The sequence below is a fragment of the Microcaecilia unicolor genome, chromosome 12 (assembly GCF_901765095.1).
Source record: "Microcaecilia unicolor chromosome 12, aMicUni1.1, whole genome shotgun sequence".
Taxonomy (NCBI): Eukaryota; Metazoa; Chordata; class Amphibia; order Gymnophiona; family Siphonopidae; genus Microcaecilia; species Microcaecilia unicolor.
In genome coordinates this window covers 100066102-100086934 of record NC_044042.1, presented here as the reverse complement: position 1 = coordinate 100086934, position 20833 = coordinate 100066102, and the positions used below count along the sequence as shown (strand labels likewise).

At 45.6% G+C, this 20833-nt stretch overlaps 1 protein-coding gene across 1 annotated transcript in view; it reads left to right on the top strand.

Moving 5' to 3' along the window:
* The window catches only part of CNTNAP1 (contactin associated protein 1), a 394500-nt gene that overhangs the window by 79213 nt on the left and 294454 nt on the right, over positions 1-20833 (top strand). Inside the window, 1 exon segment of the mRNA XM_030221745.1 lies at positions 1567-1714. Within this exon segment, the coding sequence (XP_030077605.1) occupies positions 1567-1714 (148 nt within the window).

Here is a 20833-nt window from a genome sequence, read left to right as displayed (position 1 = left end):
GAAGGCAGGCATCAGGCTTTCTTCTTGCCCGTGCAGCGCCTTCGGACAGAGGAGAGAGGCGCTGCACGGGCCCGGTAAGAGGGAGGGGGGCCCGATGGAGGAGGGGAATGGCGGCGACGACCCCAAAAGGGGGCGGGGCACAGGACGGAGGATGTCGGGAGGCGGAGCTGAGGTGAGAGAGTAGTGAGGAAGGGAGGGGGGCAGGGGCTGCTCGAATTTTGCTTTTTCGGGGTGGGGGGAGCGGCGGAAAGTGGGGAGCAGGGCTGCTTGAATTTTGCTTTTTCGGGGTGGGGGAGCGGCGGAAAGTGGGGAGCAGCGGGGGGGGGGGGGCAAGGCCGTCCGTACAGGACGCTCCTGATGAGCGCCCTTGCCCCCTCCCGACCCTTTTTTTTAATTTTTGTTTTGATTTGGGAGCCATGTGCTTGTGATTTGACTGTGTTTTGACTGTTTGTGGCATGCGCAGAGCAGCTAACATAACGCTTGGCTGCTCTGCGCATGATTTGGGGGCCGATTAACGATGTGTATTGTGATTCTTTGATACATTGTACGTTTCAATAGCGATCTCAGCATGTGTGACTTTTTTTTTTGGTGCATTTTTCGTTATTTTAAAATCGTTAGGGACTTTAACGATTTAGATTTTTTTACGTTTGGTTGCTGCATCTGCCTCTTAGTTGGATAAATTGTTAGGTCAATCTCGCCGTTGCGAGGTCCAATTGACCATGTTTGTTGTTTTGAGTGAGCCTGGGGGCTAGGGATACCCCATCAGTGAGAACAAGCAGCCTGCTTGTCTTCGGAGAAAGCGAATGCTACATACCTGTAGAAGGTATTCTCCGAGGACAGCAGGCTAATTGTTCTCACAAACCCGCCCGCCTCCCTTGTCTCTTGTGTCTTCCCTTGTCTTTGTTTTGCTACATATGGGACTGATGAACACGAGCCGGTTCGGGTGGGAAGACGGCCGCGCATGCGCGGTGAGCATGGGCGCGCGAGGACTAGCAAAGGCTAGTATGGCGCTAATAGCCTCTAGCACCGGCGTTTGCTATTGATCATCTGCCTTCAAGAATTTTGATACTGTTATACCACATTTGCCATTTAAAAATAAAACTTTGTGACTTTAATCCACTGTGCCTTTGATATTACACTGAGGATTTAGTATGTGTAGTAACTGTATGACGAACAGATACATGTGGAAGAAAGACATAGGGGCCTATGCACTGAAGGTTTTCTTCTATTTTGTGTCTATAGGGGAAAAGCTTAGTGCGTAGGACCCTAAGTTATTGAATGAAAATAAATTCTTTATGAATGACCTTGCTCAGTATCACTATGCAGAAATTGCTGAACGCTTCCACCCTACTCTTGGGAAAGCTGATTTTTGGGTGGGAAATCATAAAAACTGCTGGATGGTAGTTTATCAAGCTGGATTAGGTTGTAAACTCTCTTGATTTTTTTCCCCCCAAATTAAACTTAGAATGTACTTTTACCCAATTTTCTTTAGAGGATGCTGTTTTTGCTTTACTTGTGATAAATCTACAAGTTTCTGGAGAGTTCTAATTTTTTCCCTTTTTAAAGACTTTTACAGGAAATGTAAATGTTTCTGGAGTAGCTTATCACGAACTCTACTATCCAATCATGGCTCGCTATGTTCGCTTCATTCCAGTGGCATGGAATCCAAGAGGAAAAATTGGTCTCAGAGTGGCACTCTTCGGCTGCCCTTACAGTAAGTCTTGCTTAAACCTTTGCTAAAATTAAATGGGGAAAACTATAGGAAAAGTGTCAGAGTTCCCTTTTTTTGAAAAAGAATATAACAGAGAAAAGGATTAACAAAGGCTCTGGTCACCTGCAACCCGAATGTCCTGAGATCAGTCTACAAAAACAAGGCTGAAGAGATGGATTTTGAGATTGGCTTAAACTTTCAAACCAAGATTAGCATAAAGTGTGGATGGTAGAGAAATCCATAAAGATGGGTCCAGGAGAAAAAAAGGGCAAAATGGCACGTGGAGTCCGAATGGATCCTCAGGAGCTTAGTCAAGATCGGGAGGCGGGGCTGGTGGTTGGGAGGCGGGGATAGGGCTGGGCAGACTTATACGGTCTGTGCCAGAGCCGGTGGTGGGAAGCGGGACTGGTGGTTGGGAGGCGGGGATAGTGCTGGACAGACTTGTACGGTCTGTGCCAGAGCCGGGGTTGGGAGGCAGGGCTGGGGAGGTGAGGATAGTGCTGGGCAGACTTATACGGTCTGTGCCTGTGCCAGAGCCGGTGGTTGGGAGGTGGGGCTGGTAGTTGGGAGGCGGGGATAGTGCGGGGCAGACTTATACGGTCTGTGCCCTGAAGAGCATAGGTACAAATCAAAGTAGGGTATACACAAAAAGCAGCAAATATGAGTTATCTTGTTAGGCAGACTGGATGGACCGTGCAGGTCTTTTTCTGCCGTCATCTACTATGTTACTATGTTACTATGTAAGTAGAGGGTACAGAGAGATGAATGTCATGGAGCACAGAGGCAAGTCAGGCTGTAGGGACTGAGAAGAGAAGAATACAGGGCCTTGTGGGCAAGGGTGAGAATTTTAAACGGAATACAGAGCTGAATAAGAAACTAGTACTACTTTAATGCGAAGAGGGCTGATGTGATCAAATGTTATGTGCCTGACAGAGAATTCTAGATAGCAGTGTTTTGAACAGACTGCAGTCTCTTAAGGAGAGGTAAGACTGAGGCCTGCGTAGACAGCTTTGAGATAGTCCAGATGAGATGTTATGAGAGCATGAAGAGGGGTCAATTGCTTGAGGTATACACACTGATCTAAATTGACGGAGAGTGAAGAAATAACATTTCACATCAGATGATACTTGGCAACCAGTGAGCTACACTGTGGCTGTTTTAGGATAGATTAAGAGCAAGTCACTTCTCTTACAGCCAAGTGGTCACTCTGGTGAGACAATGTTGTCATGTTAAGAAATCTGTTTGGTGGGAGTCAGCATAAAAAAAACCTGAAGGATACCATTTGCATAGCAAATCTCCTTAACGGGATGGTATTCATCCCAGAGTACTGATAGAACTGAAAAATGAGCTTGCGGAGCTATTGTTAGTAATATGTAATTTATCCTTAAAATCAAGCGTGGTACCAGAAGATCGGAGGGTGGCCAATGTAATACCAATTTTTAAAAAAGGTTCCAGAGGAGATCCAGGAAATTATAGACCGGTGAGTCTGACGTCGGTGCCATACAAAATGGTAGATACTATTATTAAGAACAGAATTATAGAGCATATTCAAAAGCATGGATTAATGAGACATGGAGGGGCATAATTGAAGGGGGTACCCAAGTTTTCCTGAGGGCGTCCTCGCAGGACGTTCCTGCGAAGGGGCGGGGAAACCCGTATTATAGAAACAAGATGGGCGGCCATCTTTTGTTTTGATAATAAGGTCGGGAACGCCCAAATCTCAGCATTTAGGTCAACCTTAGAGATGGTCGACATAAATGTTGAGATGGTCAACCTTAGAGATGGTTGTCCCCAGTTTTCGGCGATAATGGAAACAGAGGACACCCATCTCAAAAACGACCAAATCCAACTCATTTGGTCGTGGGAGGAGCCAGCATTTGTAGTGCACTGGTCCCCCTGACATGCCAGGACACCAACCGGGCACCCTAGGGGGCAATGCAGTGGACTAACTGATGCACTAACTGAATGGAAAAAGCCCTTCCCTTAATGATCCCTTAGCAATTTGGAAAGGAACTGGCATGCATGAAGGAAATCGCATGCAAATGAGCTGCTCGCTGTTAGCTCATTTGCACACGATTTCCTTCCTAAGGAGGGGAAGCCAGTGCAGAGCAGCCAAGCATTATGCGTGGCTGCTCCGCACATGCCAAAGACGGCATCATACACGCAGACAAGCTGCGTGTATAATAGCCGTCTACAACCTTAGAAAAACATGTCCAAGTGCTCGTCAGGTACGTCTTTTTTTTTTTTTTTTTTTAAGAGTATGGGTGAAGGACGTCCTTCGCTATGCCTCTGTCTCTGCGACGGCAGTTGAGGACATCCAAAATGTGGATGTTTCTGTGAGAAGGACGTCCATGCCTTTGCTATGCCTCCGACACCCCCTTTATTTATTTATTTATTTGGATTTTGGATCACAAGTAGCAGCAGTGGAATTTGAACCGGCCACCTCTGGATTGCAAGACCAGTGCTCTAACCACTAGGCCACTTCTCCACTCCACTCCCTTGAAATTTGGCTGCCCCTGTAGGGGGGGGGGGGCAGTTCAGGACATCCAAAATGTTTGAAAGAAGGACGTCCATGCCTTCGCTATGCCTCCGCTGACATACACACACACACCTCCCCACCCCAAGGACCTGCATACTGCTGCGATGGACCTGAATATGATATTTGAGGCTGGCAAAAAAAGTTTTTAAAGTTGTTTTTTTCAGGGTGGGAGGGGGTTAGTCACCACTGGGGGAGTCAGGGGAGGTCATCCCCAATTCCCTCCGGTGGTCATCTGGTCAGTTTGGGCACCTTTTTGAGGCTTGGTCGTAAGAAAAAATGGACCAAGTAAAGTCGGCCAAGTGCTCGTCAGGGACGCCCTTCTTTTTTCTATTATCGCTCGAGGACACCCATCTGTAAGGCATGCCCCAGTCCCGCCTTCACTACGCCTCTGACACGCCCCCGGGAACTTTGGTCGTCCCTGCGACGGGAAGCAGTTGGGGACGCCCAAAATTGGCTTTCGATTATGCCGATTTTGGCGACCCTGAGAGAAGAACGCCCATCTTCCGATTTGTGTAGAAAGATGGGCGCCCTTCTCTTTCGAAAATAAGCCTGAAAGTCAACATGGATTTAGTGAAGGGAAATCTTGCCTCACCAATCTACTACATTTCTTTGAAGGGGTGAACAAACATGTGGATAAAGGTGAGCCGGTTGATATTATCTGGATATTCAGAAGGCGTTTGACAAAGTACCTCATGAAAGACTCCAGAGGAAATTGGAGAGTCATGGGATAGGAGGTAGTGCTCTATTGTGGATTAAAAACTGGTTAAAAGATAGAAAACAGAGAGTAGGGTTAAATGGTCAGTATTCTCAATGGAGAAAGGTAGTTAGTGGGGTTCCCCAGGGGTCTGTACTGGGACTGCTGCTTTTTAACGTATTTATAAATGACCTAGAGATGGGAGTAACTAGTGAGGTAATTAAATTTGCTGATGACACCAAGTTATTCAAAGTTGTTGAATCACTGGAGGATTGTGAAAAATTACAAGAGGACCTTAGACTGGGTGTCTAAATGGCAGATGACGTTTAATGTGAGCAAGTGCAAAGTGATGCATGTGGGAAAGAGGAACCCGAATTATAGCTACATCATGCAAGGTTCCACGTTAGGAGTCGCGGACCAAGAAAGGGATCTAGGTGTCGTCGTTGATGATACATTGAAACCTTCTGCTTAGTGTGCTGCTGTGGCTAAGAAAGCAAATAGAATGTTAGGTTTTATTAGGAAAAGAATGGAAAAGAAAAATGAGGATGTTATATAATGCCTTTGCATCGCTCTATGGTGCGATCGCGCCTCGAATATTGTGTTCAATTCTGGTCGCCGCAGCTCAAAAAAGATATAGTGGAATTAGAAAAGGTACAGAGAAGGGTGACGAAAATGATAAAGGGGATGGATGACTTCCCTATGAGGAAAGGCTAAAGCGGCTAGGGCTCTTCAGCTTGGGGAAAAGGCAGCTGAGGGGAGATATGATAGAGGGCTATAAAATAATGAGTGGAGTTGAACGGATAGATGTAAAGCGTCTGTTTACTCGTTCCAAAAATACTAGGACTAGGGGGCATGCGATGAAGCTACAATGTAGTAAATTTAAAACGAATCGGAGAAAATCTTCACTCAACGTGTAATTTCTGGAATTCATTGCTAGAGAATGTGGTAAAGGCGGTTAGCTTAGCGGAGTTTAAAAAAGCTTTGGACAGCTTCCTAAAAGAAAAGTCCATAGACCATTATTAAATGGACTTGGGGAAAATCCACTATTTCTGGGATAAGCAGTATAAAATGTTTTGTACTTTTTTGGGATCTTGCCAGGTATTTGTGACCTGGATTGGCCACTGTTGGAAACAGGATGCTGGGCTCGATGGACCTTTGGTCTTTCCCAGTATGGCAATACTTATGGACTTATGTACTCCAGGAAGGCCTTATGCAAAACTGGTCATTCCCTCTGTCTGGTCCTGTGATCCCCAAGAAGACTGAATCCCAGTATCAGATTCACGGTGAGCCTGGGTTGATGAGGTCTCAGTTATCCCATAACTCCATGGTGGTAGACTCCGCTCTCAAGAGAGCCAAGAGAAGGCAGAGAAGCTAGAACCTTGGACTCTTCTGGGAGGAAGACGTATCAGGCTGCTGTGCTCGCCCGTATTCAGTCCTACCTGCTCTTCATGGGCATCCACTTGCGGAACTCAGTGAGACAGCTGACCAGTTTGGTTGATGCCCTCCCACCATAGCAGGCCAAACCTTTTTGCCAGGTGGTTAGGCAGCAGAAGGCGTGTTGTAAATTCCTGGCCAGGGGTGCTTATGATACTTTTGATGTAGCATCCAGAATCTCTGCTCAAGGTATAGCGATGCGCAGACTCTCATGGCTGTGTGTCTCTGACCTGAATCTTTCGGTCCAGCAATGGATGGTGGATGCTCCTTGCCGGGGGGACAACCTCTTTGGTGAAAAAGTAGAGGATCTTGTTGACCAGATCAAGAAAGAAAATGATGCTTTGGATTCTCTCTCCCGCCGGGCGCCTAATGCTACAACCTTCTCCAGGTTTTTTGGCAGGACGTGAAGTGCTCCCTATACCTTCTCAATTCGTAGGTACACTCCAACATCTCGCCAGCCTACTCAGGCTCAGCCCCAGTGTGTTCATTCTCGTCAACAGTGTGCGCCCAAAGCCCCTACTACTTCCCAGCAAAAGCAAGGGACAGGCTTTTGACTGGCTTCAGCAGCCCGTGTCGGATGACTTGCCGGTTGGAGGGAGGTTAATGTTTTTTCAGCGTAGGTGGCCTCTCGTAACCGCCGACCGGTGGGTTCTTCAAATAGTCTGGTTAGGATACACCCTCAATCTGGAATGCAAACCTCCAAATTGCCCACCGGGAGCTCATTCATATAACTCCCAACACAGGCAGGTACTTGCAGAGGAACTCTCCGCCCTTCTAAAGGCCCATGCGGTTGAACCCGTTCCACCAGGGGAAGAAGGGCTGGGATTCTATTCCAGATACTTCCTTGTGCAAAAGAAAACATGGGGGATGCATCCCATCCTAGACCTAAGAGCCCTGATCAAATTCCTGGTACGAGAAAAGTTCAGGATGGTTTCCCCGGGCACCCTTCTTTCAGGGGAAAGTGCAAGGTAAGTCCCTTGCTAGTCATCCAGACGTGTCACTTTTTTTGAGGGGAGTTGGTCTCATTCGCCCTCCAGTCAGAGACATTTTTCCTGCCTGGGATCTGAACTTGGTTCTTTCCGTCCTCACTAGGCCGCCCTTTGAAGCTTTCTCTTATTGTTCCCTTAAGGATTTAACTCTCAAGGCAATATTTCTGGTTGCCATCGCTTTGGCTAGGTGAGTGTCCGAGTTGCAGGCCTTATCCTGTTGGTCTCCCTTCTTACAGTTTCTAAGGAGCGAGTGGTTTTGTGTCCTGTTCCCTTCTTTCTTCCTAAGGTGCTCTTGTGTTTTCATCTCTCCCAGTCGGTGGTTTTGCCAGTTTTAGGCTCCTCTTGTTCTGAGGAGCCGTGGAAATTGAGGACTTTGGATGTTAGCAGGGTGCTCAAAAATTATCTAAGGATCAGAGGATTTCAGGCACTCGGACCGTCTTTTTCTGTTGTTTGGAGTTCCTCGCAAGGGGTTAGTGACTTCTAAGCCAACTATTTCAAGGTGGCTTAAAGACATGATTGCTTCCGCTTACCTTTTGGTGGGGAAACCAGTTCCAGAAAAGCTCAAGGCCCATTGTACGAGAGGTCAAGCTGCTTCTTGGGCAGAGAAGTCTTTGGTTCCACCCGTGGACATTGTAAGGTTATGACTTGGGCTTCATTACATTCTTTTTCTAGACATTACAGATTGGATGTTCAATGTCGTCAAGAAGTGGTTTTTAGGGCCAGGGTCTTTTACAGCGGGGTTGCTGGGGTCCCTCCCTTAAAGGTACTGCTTTGATACGTCCCATCAATCCAATCCTGGGCTGGGCCGGAGGGATGCTAAGGAAGGAGAAATTAGACCTTACCTGCTAATTTGCTTTCCGCCAGCCCAGCGCATAGGCGCCCCGTATAAGAGGCTTGGGGAGGCTAAGCCTCCCCAGCCAAGCTGTGACTGCCGCCCGCCCACCCCACCCCCACTGATCCCGCCCTCTCAGCTCCCCGACCTTCCTGCAGTGGCCGCCCGGCGTTTAAACGTTTTTAAGTTGCAGCGATGACTCACCTCCGCTCCAGCCTTTCCCTTCTCGCTTCTGGCTCTGTGTCCCGCCTTCCTCTGATAAGGTATTTCCTGTTTCCACGAGGGCGGGACACTGAGCCAGAAGCGAGAAGGGAAAGGCTGGAGCGGAGGTGAGTCGTCGCTGCAACTTAAAAATATTTACACGCCGGGCATCCGTGTGCTGCTCAGCTCAGAGCTGCAAATATTCCCAGGTACAAGCATCTGCTGGGAGAGGCTGGTGTTATAATCATGGCTATGCTACTAGGACTATACAGGCACGAACAATGCAAGGGGTTGAGTGAGATCAGAATGTTTAGAAAAGAGATGTTTGCTTAATTTTGTGGGATCTTGCCAGTTGCTTGGAATTTAATTGTCATGTCTAAACCTGATAATAGGTGTTGGGTGTGAGTTAAATGTTCCACGGTGCTGATTCCCAAAGCTTTGTCAGGCTTTCACCGGCGAGAGATGATTTCTAACTAGACTGTTATTCTCTCAGAGTTTATTTGAAGTTTGCTGGTTGTTCAGCGTAGTTTTCTTTGTCTCTGCACTTTGACACGAGCCAGTCCATAGTAGACCTTCATCTCTGTTGGTCTGCATTTTCCGTATGGATGGTATATTGGTGTATTAGGTTCTGCCCAGTGTAATATTTATGGTACAGTAAGGTTCTGAGTGTTTTTTTGCACTAAGTTGTGAATAGTGTTTTGCAGTTGAGCGATTGTGGTTAGTATATGCTTTGAGCAACCACTTTATTCTTTGACATATGATACATAGCTAATATCTAAATTTAATAAAAGGTATTAATTGTGACTTTTATTTTTATTTATTTTTTTCTGTGTGTTATCAGGCAATTATGGATTTAAGCTCCACCCCTGGCCCCACCCCTAACCCCGCCCCCTTTAGCCTCCCCAAACAGTTGGGCCACCGACCACCTATGGCTCAGCGGTTTATTGATTTCTTGCAGAGTAGTTGGTTTTTACAAGTCTTAGTTTCTGGCTGTTTTTTATTCTTGGTTAGAGTGGTCCCGGACGGCGCTACTCTGCGCGTTTTCCTTCACAGTTTAAAAAAATAAAAAGAGAGAAACTGTATTGTTAAATACTTCAAGTCACATACTGACTTGTTTTGCAAACATCTTCCCCAGGGCAGGTTGTGTTTGCAGTTATGAGGCACAACGCTTTACTGTGCCTAGTCAAGCACGATGTCCTTAGTGCTTTGGTTGCTGCTCAGAATCCCGATGGCACAGAAGGTGGCTTTTGCTTTTCCTGCTTTGTTATGTATATACTGAATCTGAATCATGTGGCCAGGGCTCTTATTGGCTTCCAGTCGGAACTTCTCAGTCTCCACCTGCTGAAAGGAGTGCACAACCCATCAGTCCAATCCTGGGCCAGTCTGGAGGGACTAAAGGAAAGCAAATTAGCAGGTAAGATCTAATTTCTCCCTAGTTTTTTCTAAACTTTTTATCCTTAAAAGGGTCAATATCATCTAAAACCTTACTTACTACATTGTCCCAAGTATTATTGTCAAAAGAGTGAGAAGCAGAACCTAAATGAGCAAATATCAATTGCCAAAAAGCATTAGTTTTTGAGCAAGGGGCTCCATTCACAGAATAAAGAGGAGTGGCAACAAATGGACAGCCTTGCAGTGTCCCTTATCCCAGGGTACATGGAGATGAAGGTCCCAAAAAACAACAAGGCAAGCGATCTGCAAAATCCAATATGGAAAAAGAAGCCAGCAGATCAATATAACATCAGAAAGATTTTATTGAAGATACCGCATGTAAACAAATTTGGTATCTTCAATAAAATCTTTCTGATGTTATATTGATCTGACTTCTTTTTCCATAAATGGAGATGAAGTCATGCCATTTGTCATTACTTGGGCAGAAGGGTTGCATTAAGCACCTGGATCCACTGGTACAGTTCTTAGTCAAATCCATATTTTTTTTTAATCCCATGATACCCTGTCAAATGCCTTTTCAGTGTATAGGCTAACCAATTCTGAGTCTGTTCTCAGTGTTGTGCTGCTATCACTATTCCTATTATACTTCTAATATTAGGGGTTGCACTCCTACCCTGTGAAAAGCCCTCCTGTTGCCTGCCTACTAACTTCGGCAGTACTTCTCTAAGTGGGGTGCAATAACCTTTGCATAAATTTTGACATCCACATTTAATAATGATATGGGCCAATATAAGTCACCAAATTGGGATCTTTTCCTGGTTTTGGTAATGCATTAATTAGGGCCTCATTAGTAATTCTTAGGAGGTAATCTTTTCCTCATGCTTCCTGAAAAATCACCGCCTACGTGGGGACAACATGGTGCCCCAAGAGTTTATATATTTCTACTGGCAACCCATCTGGACCAGATGTCAAATGGTTAGGCATGCCTGAGATTGCATTTGCAATCTCTTCCCCTTTAAGTGGAGTGGTATACAATTTTATGTTTAAGTCATTTTTATTAATAGAAAATAAAAACAGCGTATGAAGATTACACTAGAACAACATTTATCCTTATTTTACATTGTAAGACCTTCCTTCCTTAACTTCCCTACCCTTCCCTTCCCTACCCCATGTTATAACATTCCAGTCACCAAGCAGTATTATGAAATTAGGTATTCAGTATCTGACTTCGGGCTTCGGGGGGCAGTATCTCTAGAAACGGGTGCCATCTGTCCACAAAATGATCAAATTCTTGACGCGTTTTTTCTTTGCACGCTAGTCTCTCCATTTTCATCTGCATTCTCCATGTCTGAATCGATGGTCCTTTTGTCTTCAACCAGTCTGTTAAGATGGCTTTCTTTGCCATCATGATTGCTTTTTTCACAAAACCCAAAAAGCCTTTAGGCTTTGACTTGCTGAGTTCTAGTTTGCCGAACAGCAGAAGTGGTGAGTATGTCCATTTCGCCTTCCATAGTCTCTCGATTTGTTGGAGTAAATTTATCCAAAATTGAGTAACTCGTGGGCAGCTCCAAAACATATGGCCCAACGTTGCTCCACTCCTTCCACACTTGGGGCACGCCCCGTCAGAAGACAAGCCCATGTGGAATGCCCGCCTAGGGGGGATATGGAGTCGAAGTGCGAACTGATATTGGAGTTCCCAATATGCAGCCCCTGTTGTTATCTGTCTCAAGGTTAGTACGTGCTTCTTAAACACATTCATTGGTATCTGCACTGATAGGTCTCTCCCCCAGTCTCTAGCATATTTGGCATAGTCCAGTTCAGATTTCGTATCTTTTATATGCCTATGGTGAAAGAGCAGTGGCACTTTCTGCTGAGAATTCAGGGATAGAGCTGAGGGCAGTTCTTCCTGGATGTCCTCTGTAAGTGCCTCCCAAGACAGGCTGAATACGTAGTGGTTTATTTGCCAATAGTGAAAATGGTCTTTGGGCCCCAATAGCTGCATGTCTTGTAGTTTTGCATAAGATTGAAGTTTCCCTTCCTCCGTGAGGATGGGTTGTAAATACGTAACTCCTTGACTTGCCCACCTGCTAAATATTTTATAGAGATACCCTGGTGGGAAGTTTGGGTTACCTCTCACCGGCAGGAGAGGAGTCATTCTGAAGGGGCAATGATGTAGCTTACATATCCATCTCCAGGCTTGTTGAGCTGTGGGCAGGATGTGGGAAATCTCCAATGTAGGTGATATTTTACATTTCATTCCATGCAGCTAGCTGCTAAAATGGAATGTTTGGAATAGCTCGAGTTCAATTTCTGTTGCAGAAAAATCTGATGTACCTCTGAACCAGTCATTTAAATGTCTCATAGCGCACGCCATGGTTAGAGATCTAATATTTAATAGTCCCAGGCCCCCATACTCCTTTGGGGTGTTCACCATGTCCAATGCTAATCTTGGTCTCTTCCCTCGCCACAGAAATTTTGTTAGAGCTATGTTCAATTTTTTCTCGTCCGCCCTCTTTAAATGTAATGGTAACATTTGAAACACATATAACCAACATGGCATTATCAGCATATTATACAAAGCTATCCGTCCTGAAAGCGAAACTGGGAGCCCCTGCCATTGAGTCAACTTTGCTATGGTCCCCACCCATAATTTCTGCATGTTTCTCTCATATAGTTTAGACAGGTCTTGCGGAATCTGTACCCCTAGGTATTTAACTTCCGTCACTGGTGCCAACCCAGAGTTCCCCTCTGCCCACAGACCTACCCCCTGAGGGTATACCTGCATAATGTAGGATTTCTGCAGATTTATCTTAAGTCCTGAAAGACTGCCAAAGTCGTCCGTGTTCTGTATTAACCTACTCACTGAGGTTTCTGGTCTAGTTGTTACTATCAAGAGATCATCAGCAAAGGCCATCACTGTAATATTCTCTCCCCCCACTTCTACGCCCGCTATGTTCTTCTCTTTCGCCAGAGCTCTCAGCAGGGGCTCAATCGCTAGGAGAAACAAAGCTGGGGAGAGGGGGCACCCCTGCCTAGTCCTTCTTGATATAGAGAATTGTGAAGTACGTTCCCCATTTACCAGAATAGCGGCTGTCGGATTTGTATACAATGTACGTATCGCCTGGTATGTCCATCCCTGGCATCCAATAAGGCGGAGTACCTCAAACAGGTACTCCCATTCTACACTGTCGAATGCTTTCTCAGCGTCTAAGCTGATCAGCACCGCTTTGATCTTTGCTTGCTGACAGTGCCCCATAGCTAATAATAATCGCCGTACATTAACTACTGACTGGCAATTACGTACAAACCCTACCTGCTCTGGACCCACTAGCTGAGGAATACACTTATGAAGCCTGTTAGAAAGGAGTTTAGCCAGGATTTTGACATTCACATTTATTAGGGAAATTGGCCTATACGAGTCTGGTTGTATTTCTGGTTTTCCTGGTTTCAAAATTAAGGTTATCAATGCTTCATTTGTATGTGCTGGGAAGCTTTGTTGTTCCACCACTTCATCAAAGTAATCTTTCAGAGCTCCTACTACTGAGGGTCCCAGTATTTTGTAAAACTCACTTCTATATTTGTCAGGGCCGGGAGCTGAGTGTGTTGGTAACGATTTGATAATTTCTTGGAGTTCTTTCCCTGAGATAGGTGCATTTAGGTCCCTCATTTCCTCTGCAGTTAATTGTTCCATGCCCGCCTTGCGGAAGTATTCCTGTATGGTGGCCAGGTCTGGGGTTTGACCCTGTTTATACATTGTACTGAAAAATTCCTGGAAAACCCTTGCCACTTTCTCCCTTTTATGTTGAAGCTCTCCCTCTTTATCCCTCACCGCTGGTATTACTCGAGGTCCTCCCTTGTGTTTAACTAGCCGCGCCAACAATCTCCCTGTCCTGTTACCAAATCTCTGTAGTTTGTACTTCCTATAGACTAATTCTTTAGAGGCTCTCCCTTGAAGCAAAGTGTTTAACGTTATTTGTGCCACTTGCATTTGTTCCTTATGTTGCTTACTAGGGGTTTGAATGAATCTACGTTTTGCTTTTTGGAATTTTTCCTCCAAGTTAATTATGGCACTTGTCATTTTGCGATCCTGCCTACAGTGGTGGAAATAAGTATTTGATCCCTTGCTGATTTTGTAAGTTTGCCCACTGACAAAGACATGAGCAGCCCATAATTGAAGGGTAGGTTATTGGTAACAGTGAGAGATAGCACATCACAAATTAAATCCGGAAAATCACATTGTGGAAAGTATATGAATTTATTTGCATTCTGCAGAGGGAAATAAGTATTTAATCCCTCTGGCAAACAAGACCTAATACTTGGTGGCAAAACCCTTGTTGGCAAGCACAGCGGTCAGACGTCTTCTGTAGTTGATGATGAGGTTTGCACACATGTCAGGAGGAATTTTGGTCCACTCCTCTTTGCAGATCATCTCTAAATCATTAAGAGTTCTGGGCTGTCGCTTGGCAACTCGCAGCTTCAGCTCCCTCCATAAGTTTTCAATGGGATTAAGGTCTGGTGACTGGCTAGGCCACTCCATGACCCTAATGTGCTTCTTCCTGAGCCACTCCTTTGTTGCCTTGGCTGTATGTTTTGGGTCATTGTCGTGCTGGAAGACCCAGCCACGACCCATTTTTAAGGCCCTGGCGGAGGGAAGGAGGTTGTCACTCAGAATTGTACGGTACATGGCCCCATCCATTCTCCCATTGATGCGGTGAAGTAGTCCTGTGCCCTTAGCAGAGAAACACCCCCAAAACATAACATTTCCACCTCCATGCTTGACAGTGGGGACGGTGTTCTTTGGGTCATAGGCAGCATTTCTCTTCCTCCAAACACAGCGAGTTGAGTTCATGCCAAAGAGCTCAATTTTTGTCTCATCTGACCACAGCACCTTCTCCCAATCACTCTCGGCATCATCCAGGTGTTCACTGGCAAACTTCAGACGGGCCGTCACATGTGCCTTCCGGAGCAGGGGGACCTTGCGGGCACTGCAGGATTGCAATCCGTTATGTCGTAATGTGTTACCAATGGTTTTCGTGGTGACAGTGGTCCCAGCTGCCTTGAGATCATTGACAAGTTCCCCCCTTGTAGTTGTAGGCTGATTTCTAACCTTCCTCATGATCAAGGATACCCCACGAGGTGAGATTTTGCGTGGAGCCCCAGATCTTTGTCGATTGACAGTCATTTTGTACTTCTTCCATTTTCTTACTATGGCACCAACAGTTGTCTCCTTCTCGCCCAGCGTCTTACTGATGGTTTTGTAGCCCATTCCAGCCTTGTGCAGGTGTATGATCTTGTCCCTGACATCCTTAGACAGCCCCTTGCTCTTGGCCATTTTGTAGAGGTTAGAGTCTGACTGATTCACTGAGTCTGTGGACAGGTGTCTTTCATACAGGTGACCATTGCCGACAGCTGTCTGTCATGCAGGTAACGAGTTGATTTGGAGCATCTACCTGGTCTGTAGGGGCCAGATCTCTTACTGGTTGGTGGGGGATCAAATACTTATTTCCCTCTGCAGAATGCAAATAAATTCATATACTTTCCACAATGTGATTTTCCGGATTTAATTTGTGATGTGCTATCTCTCACTGTTACCAATAACCTACCCTTCAATTATGGGCTGCTCATGTCTTTGTCAGTGGGCAAACTTACAAAATCAGCAAGGGATCAAATACTTATTTCCACCACTGTAGCTGTATATGCGATTACATGTCCCCTGATAACTGCTTTTGCCACCGGCCAAAATATAGCAGGGCGGTTCTTGTATTCCGCATTAATTTCTGTGTACTCTGCCCAACGACCTTGAATAAATTGTTGGAAATCTCTATTTGAGGCTACGTAAGACGGGAACCACCATCCCGCTGCGCCTTGAGTGTTACTTATTACCTTCAGGTCTACCCACACCATCGCGTGGTCAGTAACTTCTTACGGGCCAATTTCCACTGCTTCTATTTGGGAGAATATCTTTCTATCTATGAGGACATAGTCTATTCTTGAAAACATACCATGTGCTCTAGACAAGTGCGTGAAATCCCGCCCTTCTGGATGCAGAGTCCGCCGAGTATCTACTACATGTAACTCTTGCATAAACTGATGTAACGCTCTTGCTCTCGGCCCCCCCTTCGCTGCCCTTCTGGGTGCTGAGCAGTCTAACACAGGGTCTGCTACTAAATTGAAATTGCCCAAGATCAGCATTTGCAGCGACCTATAAAGCAGACAGTCCCGTACTAATTGTTCATAAAATGCCTTATCATATTGGTTCGGCCCATACACCGCCACTACCAAGTATTCTTTATATTGCAGCCATATATGTATAATTACATATCTCCCGTGAGGGTCGCTCGCTATTAATTGTGATTTGGTCATCAGGCCTTTACGGATTAATATCGCTACCCCTTTTTTCCTCCCTTCAGCCGAAGCTGCGTGCACTTCTTCTACCCAGCCTCTCTTCAATTTTTGATGTTCCTCTGGGGATAGACGCGTTTCCTGTAGGCAGGCCATGTCTGCCTTATGGCGCTTTAAGGCTGCAAGGATCTTAGCCCGTTTTACTGGGGTTGTGACACCTCCCACGTTCCATGTTAGGAACCGAATAGTCTTATCACCTGGCTTTGGATTTGTACAGGGATCTTTCTTTCTGATTATTTACTTCTGTAAAGGTCCCCGGTGCCCAGCCCACCATGACCCTCCATTTCTTCTCGTTCCTAGCCCCATCTAATTCCTGGTATTCAGTCATTCTGTCAGTCCCCTTGTAATTGTACGATCCTAGATTGTCTTCCCCGATAACTCCCCGCTCCATTATCACCACCCTCCGGGCCCGAGCTTCCATTGATCTCTCCCCTCCCCCCCTCCCTCCCTTCCCTCCCTTCCCTCCCCTTCCCCCCTATCCCACCATATTCCCCTACTGATAACCCCTCACTCTCCTTCCCAAACATCAGTTAGGAGAGTGCAGATCTAAGGATGGTGGGTAGCCCCCCCTCCCTCCATGTAACTTACCCTACGGGGATCCGTCTACTACAAACTATTATTTTACAACTTAACCACTAGAAACAACCACATTGGAACTTTCATACATACATTGGGATTTCTACTTGTACAGTTTATTATCCGTCATTCTGGATACATTTCGTTTCCTCTTCTGGGTTTGCACACTACGTGATATCGTCACCCTGCTCAGGGGCCTTCAAAATATTTTGCAGGCCTTGTTGCGCTTCTTGCGGGGAATTAAAGGTTTTCCACGATCCTTCTATCTGTACCTTTAGGAGCGCTGGGTATAATAGCATGAATCGTTGTTTGTTATCTGACAAGCATCTACAGATAGGCCCAAAAGCTCTCCTTCTCTCTTGTACCGCTTGGGAGTAATCCTGGAACACCTTTATTGGCGATCCTTCGAAGGCCAGCGTGCCCCATTTTAAGCGGGCCCCTCGCAAGATTTCCTCTTTGTGTATAAAGTTATGCACTTTTATCAGGACTGCCCTCGGTCTGGCTCCCATGTTGTTCCTCCTCCCCAAGCGATGGGTACGTTCGAGGCACAGCGGCCCTGTGCTATCTGATATTGCGAACTCCATCTTGAGCCAGCGCTCTAGTTGCGTGGAGAGGGAGCGATCGGTGACTGACTCCGGTATGCCAATCAGTCGGAGGTTCGACCTCCTCGATCTGTTTTCCAGGTCGTCCAGGTGTTGGGTGATAGTGCTTAATTTGTGTTGTAAGTCTTTGATCTCTGTTGCTTTAGTGATCCCAGTGTCCTCTAGTTCAGACACTCGCACCTCCAATTCTCCAGTCCTCCGGGTCGTTTCATCCAATCGCGTTTCCATGCCAGCTAATTGCTCGTATAATTTAGAAAATTGCGGGGCCATGGTGGACTTCACCGCTTCCGTGAGTTGCATTATCTGGGCTTCGGTGAACGTTTTTATGGCATCTGTCTTTGGACTCGCCGCCATCTTGTTCTCTCCCTGCCCACGTTGTTTTTCATTCTCCTTTTTTACCGTCCTGCCTGGCATCACCCTTTGCTCTCGGACTACAAAGGTATCCATAAGCTTTTTTTTGAGGCCCGTTGTTAAAAGACGTTCCCGCAGGTTACCGTTCCAATAGGCTTTATGGGGGGGCTAGCCCAGGAGAGAGTCGAGACATGTCTGCTCCCTCTCAATCCATCACGTGATCTCGTGGTATACAATTTTAAAAGAAAAAACCCTTTTGCCTTTCAAGAGCAAAACCTGGAAAAATGGCAGATGACAATTGTAAAAGCAGACATTCATATTTGATAGAATATTGATATACCTGTACACCAGCATTTCTGCCACTTGTTTATTGGCCTTTCTGTTAAGATCCAAGTGTAGGACCCAGATAAAATCCACATATAGGGTCTGATCTGTGAGTAGAGGGTGAATCTTTTCTTGACTTTTAGCTGAGATTGAGGACCTATATAAAGTATGGGGGAAGGAGAACAATACCCTCTTAGCCACTGTTTCTAGCCTGCGCTCCAGATACATCCAGACAAACATATCCTGTTTCCACTCTGTGGCCAAACTAAAATCTCCTTTGGGTCACACAATTTTATTTATTAGGATTTATTACTGCCTTTTTGAAGGCATTAATTCAAGGTGGTGTATAGCAAGCATAAGTCAAACATAAACAATAGACAATTATACCAGTAAACATATTTCAATAAGTGCAAAGTATGGAATGGTATGCTGCATTACAATGTCAATACATAATAAAAACATTTTAATAGACAGCAAAAGGTGTAAGCAAAGGTGGCGCCCAATATATAAAGTATGGTTTTATTGAAAGACTAGTAAAAAAAAAGCCCGTTTCTGAAGGCAAGGAAATGGGCCCTAGGCAGGCAATTCCTCCCCACCCCCCCGCACTACGGCCCCCTTGACCCCCTTCGACGAACCTGTCGCCCCCCCCCCCCCCCGGACCGCTGAAAACTGCACCCCGCCGCCGTTGTGTACTACCTGTGTAACATGGTGTCAGAATTATTGAGCAGATTGTGCTGAATCAGATACAAATATATATATATAGCAACACAAAAATACAGCTTTAAAAATATATATATTTGAAGATGCAACTGGCTTTCATTCCAAAGCCCTCTTCCCCCTCCCTTTGGGAACATTTAAAAGACAAAAGATACTGCTGCAAGGACCTCACTTCCCCCTTTCCCTCCCTCTTTAACAAAAAGACTTCTCAAGTAAGAGACTGCCTCAAGGCAAATTGACTCTCTTCCTCTGATCAAAAAGCCTGGCTGATCAACACAACAAATATCAAAGGTATCCAGTAGAGTATCCAGTATCCAGTAGTAGAGGCAAGGAGACAGGCAGGTGGGAAAGGTGTGAAATACAGCTACTAAACACAAAGGACACCTGCTGGCCGCCCCAGACAAATCTTATCAGAATATCTATCACAGAAATTCAAGCAGGAAACCCTGCACTACAATAAACCATTTGTCAGCAAAATTCAGACAGCAAGTCTTGTGATGTCATAAGACATGAGACCAAAATACCACAATGCTTTGCAACTACTCCGGGTCATGTGCAAACTAGGAAACCAAGACAGAGATTCACATGGCATGTCTTCCTGCAGCTTGCAAGAGTATAAAAGATAGAAGCTGTTCCAGACAAGCAGATGCTTCCCTTCAACTGCAACACAGATTCTTCTCTGCAGATTCTCTCTTCCTGGGACCTGTAGCCCACCTGCCTGCTATGAGGACCTCTTCTGCAAACATGTGCTTACCTCATGCTGTTCATACTATGTAACAAGGACTTGTAAGTAACATAACTTTTGATCTAGACCTGGCTACCTTACTTAAGTACAGATTATCTGTAAAGATCTCTTAAAGAACTCTCATTTGCAATTGTATTTTAAAATAAACCTTTTCTGAAGCTAAAAATATAGTCTCTTTGTGTTCTGAGTGTATGGTATCTGTTAAGGTTATACTGATAGCGCATGGACACTTTAAAACTTAGTGCCATGCTCTGAGCACATGCTTTCAAATCTTGCAGTACAGAATACTGCATTTCAACAGAGATATATACTTAATTTATTTAATTTATTGCAATTATCACCTTTGGTGATTGGTGGAGAAATTAATATCCTAAAACTTATAAATACAGCACCTGCTCTTAAATTATAAACAGTAGCGAGTACTTTAGAGCAATATTCCCCAAGTAAATCATTTCTTGTAACACCTGTGCTGACGGGGGACCCAAACCCCCGACAGCCGAAGTGTTGTTGTGCCCTTCGCGTTCCTTCCTCATCTTCTCTGGAAGTTCCTCTGCATGCGTCTGACTGCGTGCGTCTGAAAGGTATTAATCCGCAAACAAACCTTTTTCATAGATGGGAAGGCAGTAGAACTAGAGGACATGAAATGAGATTGAAGGGGGGCAGACAAGAAAAATGTCAGGAAGTATTTTTTCATGGAGAGAGTGGTGGATACTTGGAATGACCTCCCGCGGGAGGTGGTGGAGATGAAAATGGTAACAGAACTCAAAAATGCGTGGGATAAACATAAAGGAATCCTGTTCAGAAGAAAGGGATCCTTAGAAGCTTAGCAGAGATTGGGCGGCAGAGCCGGTGGTGGGAGGCGGGGCTAGTGGTGGGGAGACTTCTACGTCTGTGCCCTGAAAATGACAGATACAAATCAAGGTCAGGTATACACATAAAGTAGCACATATGAGTTTATCTTGTTGGGCAGACTGGATGGACCATGCAGGTCTTTCTCTACCATCATCTACTATGTTACTATAAAGGTGCAGTGGGGGGAGCAAAGGGGTTCTATGACGTGAAGTGTGATATTTCACCTCAGATAACTTTAAGATCACTGTCAGCCTGGGCCTTCCAATCCCTCTCCCCCACAAACCCCATAAAAAATCCCTGGTGGTCCAGTGGTCCCCGATCTTCAATCTCCCCCCCTCCCCCCCAGCTCCACCCCACCCTAAGAATTTCCCTGTTTGCCCTTATTCAAAGTCGTTAACTCGCGACAGGATTGTGAAAAATTACAAAAGGAGCTTACGAGACTGGGTGACTGGGCGGCTAAATGGCAGATGAC